Here is a 4,698-nt window from a genome sequence, read left to right as displayed (position 1 = left end):
GCAAGTATACGATCGATCCATCTCCTCGTGGGGCAGCCCGTATGTAGGCTCTACGTGCGCCCTGCATTTTCCAGGAAAAGGCACACGGGGGAAAGCTGAAGGAAGTAGGGCGGAGGAGAGAGAGGCGGATCGAGCAGCTTCTCCTTTTGCCGGAAGTGGAATATTAAACAAGCGGGGACAATTAGCTAAGCCAGCACTGCGTGCAACAGACAGCCGGGTGCCGGTGACTCGGATCCATCAATGGCTGCACTTGGCATCTCGGCTGATCCAACATCCAACTACGATAGCTACGCCTGCTGCTGTATCTACGTACTGTGCCCACAGCGGCAAACTACGGCACAGTGCGACGAGGGCGCGCGGCTATATAAATGGTTCGGTGACCTCGGCTGCCTCCTCACTGCCATAGCTGAGGACCTCTTGAGGTAGTAGCCATTAGCCACCTGCAGGTAGAAGTGCGAGTGAGGAAGAAGGCTCGTTGGAGTTTAGCTGAGGATCGCGAGGAGCTTTGAGAGAGACTGCTGCTGATATATAGATCGGGCAGATAGAATGGCTGTGGGAAAAGTTCTGAACGATGCGAAGCCGTACCTGGCCATGATCCTGCTGCAGGTAGGGTTCGCCGGCATGTACATCGTCGCCGTGGCCTCGCTCAAGCGCGGGATGAGCCACTTCGTCCTCGTCGTCTACCGTAACCTCTGCGCCACCGCCGTCATGGCGCCCTTCGCGCTCTGGTTCGAGAGGTAAGGATAATCATGTCGGTCCATCGTCTTCTTCCTCTCCGTACGTGTGACATGCGTGCTCCATGCATCCTTGCCTCAATAGTTTTAACACTTGCCACGTCGTGCCGTACGTGATTCATAGCCACACATGATAGATACTGCATGCACAAGCATGACCATCGACGTTCCATGGTGGAACTGAAGACGCTATATATGCCGATAGATGCATATGCATGGCACTTGCATTCAGTATGTTCATCCATAGGGCCTGTTCGGCTGGTATTAAAGCCGGCTGATAAGCCAGCTGAAGCTGGTTTGTTGTGAGAAAAAAACACTGTAGATTCTGCCCAACTTGCCATCAGTCGTCACTCATCGAATCTACCTAAGAGTATACTTTGATCAGTTCATCCATCCTGTCTGCAAAGCCACGACGTAGCATTTTCATTAGTCGCTTTCAGATGGTGCACGCTCCACGACCAGCACTTGCAGATCCTAATCTGGAAAAGTAGCATGTCTATTCTATTTTGTACCTGCATCTTGAGCCGAAAAAAGTAGTCTTTGGCAGCTTTCGTTGTCATCATCTGTTTTAAATCAAAACACAGTACATACTTACCAGTTACCACAGACTGTAAAATCTGGCACTCTATATTTTCGTAAAAGCTCCTGAGTGCAATTTGCACTGGTGGGGGTGACTTCCCCATCACGGTGATATGATGTTGCATGACGACCTTGACCTGCATGCCCCTGCACAGTTGACAAATTAAGCACAACTAGCTAAGTGATCTCTGCTTCTTTTTCTTTGCAATGCAACGTGATGCAGGAAGAGGCCAAGGATGACCATCACCATCTTCCTCAAGATAATGGGGCTCGCCTTACTCGAGTACGTACAATTATTCGTCTTAGACTTACCACACATATATAGTTCTCATGGCATGCAGCGAGCACTGGTCGAGATCTGATGGCGTGCGTGCCCACATGCAGACCCGTTCTGGATCAGAACCTCTACTACATGGGTTGCAACCTGACCTCGGCCGGCTTCGCGTCGGCGCTGATAAACATCCTCCCGGCCGTCACATTCGTCATGGCCCTTGTCCTACGGATGGAGAAGGTGAGGCTGCGGAGCGTGCACAGCCAGGCCAAGATCGTGGGCACGGTCCTCACCGTCGCCGGCGCGGTGCTCATGATCCTGTACCACGGCCCCGCGGTGCAGTTCCCGTGGTCCAAGGCGCAGCACCACCACGACAGCAGCGCCGGCGCCGGAGCCCAGGGCGGAGCCGGCTTCCTCACCGGGATCATCACCATCATCGTCGCCTGCGTCTGCTGGTCGGCCTTCTTCGTCCTCCAGGCCAACACGCTCAAGAGCTACCCCGCGGAGCTGTCGCTGACCACGCTCATCTGCCTCATGGGCTCGCTGATGAGCGGCTCCGTCGCGCTCGTCGCCGAGCGCCGCAACACCCAGGCCTGGGTCATCGGCTTCGACACCCGCCTCTTCACCGCCATCTACGCCGTAAGCTAGCTCTAGTCTTGTACATACAGCTCAGTGTCGACACGTAGTACTTGTACATCAATCTCTTGACCCCATATACATACATGCATGATGAACGCGTACACTGCAGGGTATTGTGTGCTCCGGCGTGGCATACTACGTGCAAGGTATCGTGTCGAGGCAACGAGGCCCGGTGTTCGTCACGGCCTTCAATCCTCTCTGCATGATCATAACCGCCATCATGGGCTCCATCATACTCAAAGAAGAGATCACTCGCGGAAGGTACCAAATAAACGTAGATGCAATCCACGTAGATATGCATGATTCCCATGCTTTTATATATATATATATATATATATATATATATCCACATATTTTCATAAAGATAACATATATGTACTCGCCTGTATAGAAAATCCAGTAGTAGTGCTGATAATGCCACCGTCTCCTTGTGTTGTTTCAGCGTGATTGGCGCTGCGATCATCGTGCTAGGCCTGTACGCGCTCATCTGGGGCAAGAGCAAGGACGACGTGAACCAGGTCGCCGACGTCTCAGCATCAGGCGGCTCCAAGGGCACAGCGGCTGCCGATCTGCCCATCACCTTGGCGCAGCCCAACGGCAACGGCAAGCACGAGCTCAGCAGCGGCCGCGGCGTCGTCTTTGACGTCGAGACGCCGGCGGCCAACGGCAATTACTAGCTAGCTAGTAGTACTCCTAAACCTAAAGCAAGCAACCTGCCCGTCAGTTCTAGCTAGACACGCAGCATAAATATGTGGTGCGATTTTTTATTTCTTCTTCCGTTTTGTTAATTTCGCCTTGAAATTCTTGTGAGAGAGTGCACGAGAGCGAGGAGACACAGATGATCCTTCTACCTTTGGTGTATTAACGGATAAGACCATGACGTCACCGGGTTGCTTAATAAATCAGTAAACATGCATCAGCTCTGCTGCTTACGTAGAGCTGAGAATTAATTAATTACTCCATCAGTGCTCATACATGCCTCTCGCGCCTTTGCTTAATGCGATCGACGTACAGAGACGACGACTGAAGATCAGCTCCGCATTTAAATTGATGCTCCCCTTTGATTTGCCTGCTCCCTTGGTGCATCCACTAATTGCGAGCTTTTTCTTGTTAAATTGATGCCTGAATCGACATGGAACCCAAATGTGCTCTCGCTTTGAGGATGCCACGCGTTGATTCCGGTCATTTTCTGCTTTAGTATTTGTCTGCTGATGTTTCTGTGGTTAGTAGTGCTGGGATGCCTGGACGACACTGTCAAACATTGTTTTAAAAATGCAGGAGGCCGGAGATGCGTATCTGCTGACACTCTTATCATATGAGCTCATACGTAGATATATAATGTAAGACTAAGGCCTTGTTTAGATCCCATCAAAGTTCCAAGTTTTTTCACTCTCTCTATCACATCAATTTTTAGCCGCTTGCATGGAGTATTAAATGTAGGTAAAAAAAATAACTAATTACACCGTTTAGTTGGAAATCACGAGATGAATCTTTTGAGCCTAGTTGGTCCACGATTGGACAATATTTACCGAATAAGACAAAAATAGTACTATTCATCAGGTTGAAAAAAGTTACCATCTAAACCAGGCCTAAGCACAGTGTATCCGATGCTGAAAAAAAAATCTCTAGATGCCACCTCATCTCGATGCCAAAAACCATGCGTAGCCACAGTGTCGGCATCGAGGCTTGGAGTGTACTCCCTCCGTCCCAGCTGTCGTTTTCGGTGTTCGTGTCACGACTTTGACTTAATTTGTATAAAATATGTGCAATATTTGTGTCTCCAAATAAATTTGTTAAAAAACTAGATTCAAAGATCTTTCCAACGATGCTAATTATGTATCATAAATAATAATATTTTTTAATATATATTTTGTTAAAGTTATTTATCGGGAAGCGAGAACGACAGATATTCTGGGACGGAGGAGTACGTGGAACCCGAGTGGTCAGAATCATCTGCATCCTTCCGTAGTCCTTTGCGTGAGAAAAATACTTTTCTATTTGACTACCATCGTAAGAACCAATGCCCGGCTTGAAAAATACTTTTTTATTTAACCAAGCATCGAGGAATGAAGACTACCCGAGTCATGTGTTTTTTGTTTGAGCATCGGTACACACAACGTTTCACCTCGATGCTTTGGTACTCTCTTCCCTTTCTCAACATCGGCAAAAAGGCACACTATGGGTAGTCTAAGGCACACTCGGCACTGTTTTGACGCTGGCCGGAGAGGACGGAACATACCGTTGATTTCTCTTCTCGTCTGGTCGTCTTCTCCATCGCACTGAATGAACTAGATAATTCACCGGCAGGGCTTGCAAGACTTTAGAAGACGTGCATATTCATCAGAAAAAATAAGAAAAAAACTTATATAAATATAGATCCATTGGTACCTAAATAGGGATGCGAGCGAGCTAATCTGCAAACTCACCAATAGGTTTAATTTTTGAGTTTCGTGAAACCCATAAAAACTAAGATTA

The 4,698-nt window shown here is 48.6% G+C and overlaps 1 protein-coding gene across 1 annotated transcript; it reads left to right on the top strand.

Moving 5' to 3' along the window:
• The first annotated feature begins 412 nt into the window (after positions 1-412).
• On the top strand, positions 413-3,174 carry LOC136474962 (WAT1-related protein At1g44800-like). The gene is made up of 5 exons (XM_066472522.1): positions 413-737; positions 1,537-1,596; positions 1,698-2,223; positions 2,333-2,484; positions 2,666-3,174. The coding sequence occupies exons 1-5, from the start codon at positions 547-549 to the stop codon at positions 2,898-2,900; spliced, it is 1,164 nt and encodes a 387-aa protein (XP_066328619.1). The 5' UTR covers positions 413-546; the 3' UTR covers positions 2,901-3,174.
• The last annotated feature ends 1,524 nt before the right edge of the window (positions 3,175-4,698 follow it).

The sequence above is a fragment of the Miscanthus floridulus genome, chromosome 8 (genome assembly GCF_019320115.1).
Source record: "Miscanthus floridulus cultivar M001 chromosome 8, ASM1932011v1, whole genome shotgun sequence".
NCBI lineage: Eukaryota > Viridiplantae > Streptophyta > Magnoliopsida > Poales > Poaceae > Miscanthus > Miscanthus floridulus.
This window is presented reverse-complemented; position numbering and strand designations above follow the sequence as displayed.

Coding starts and splice junctions, on each gene's coding strand:
- LOC136474962 (XM_066472522.1), top strand. CDS start 547: ATGGCTGTGGGAAAAGTTCTGAACGATGCGAAGCCGTACCTGGCCATG. Junction 1,597..1,697: donor ATGGGGCTCGCCTTACTCGA/GTACGTACAATT, acceptor GCCCACATGCAG/ACCCGTTCTGGATCAGAACC. Junction 2,224..2,332: donor TCTTCACCGCCATCTACGCC/GTAAGCTAGCTC, acceptor CGTACACTGCAG/GGTATTGTGTGCTCCGGCGT.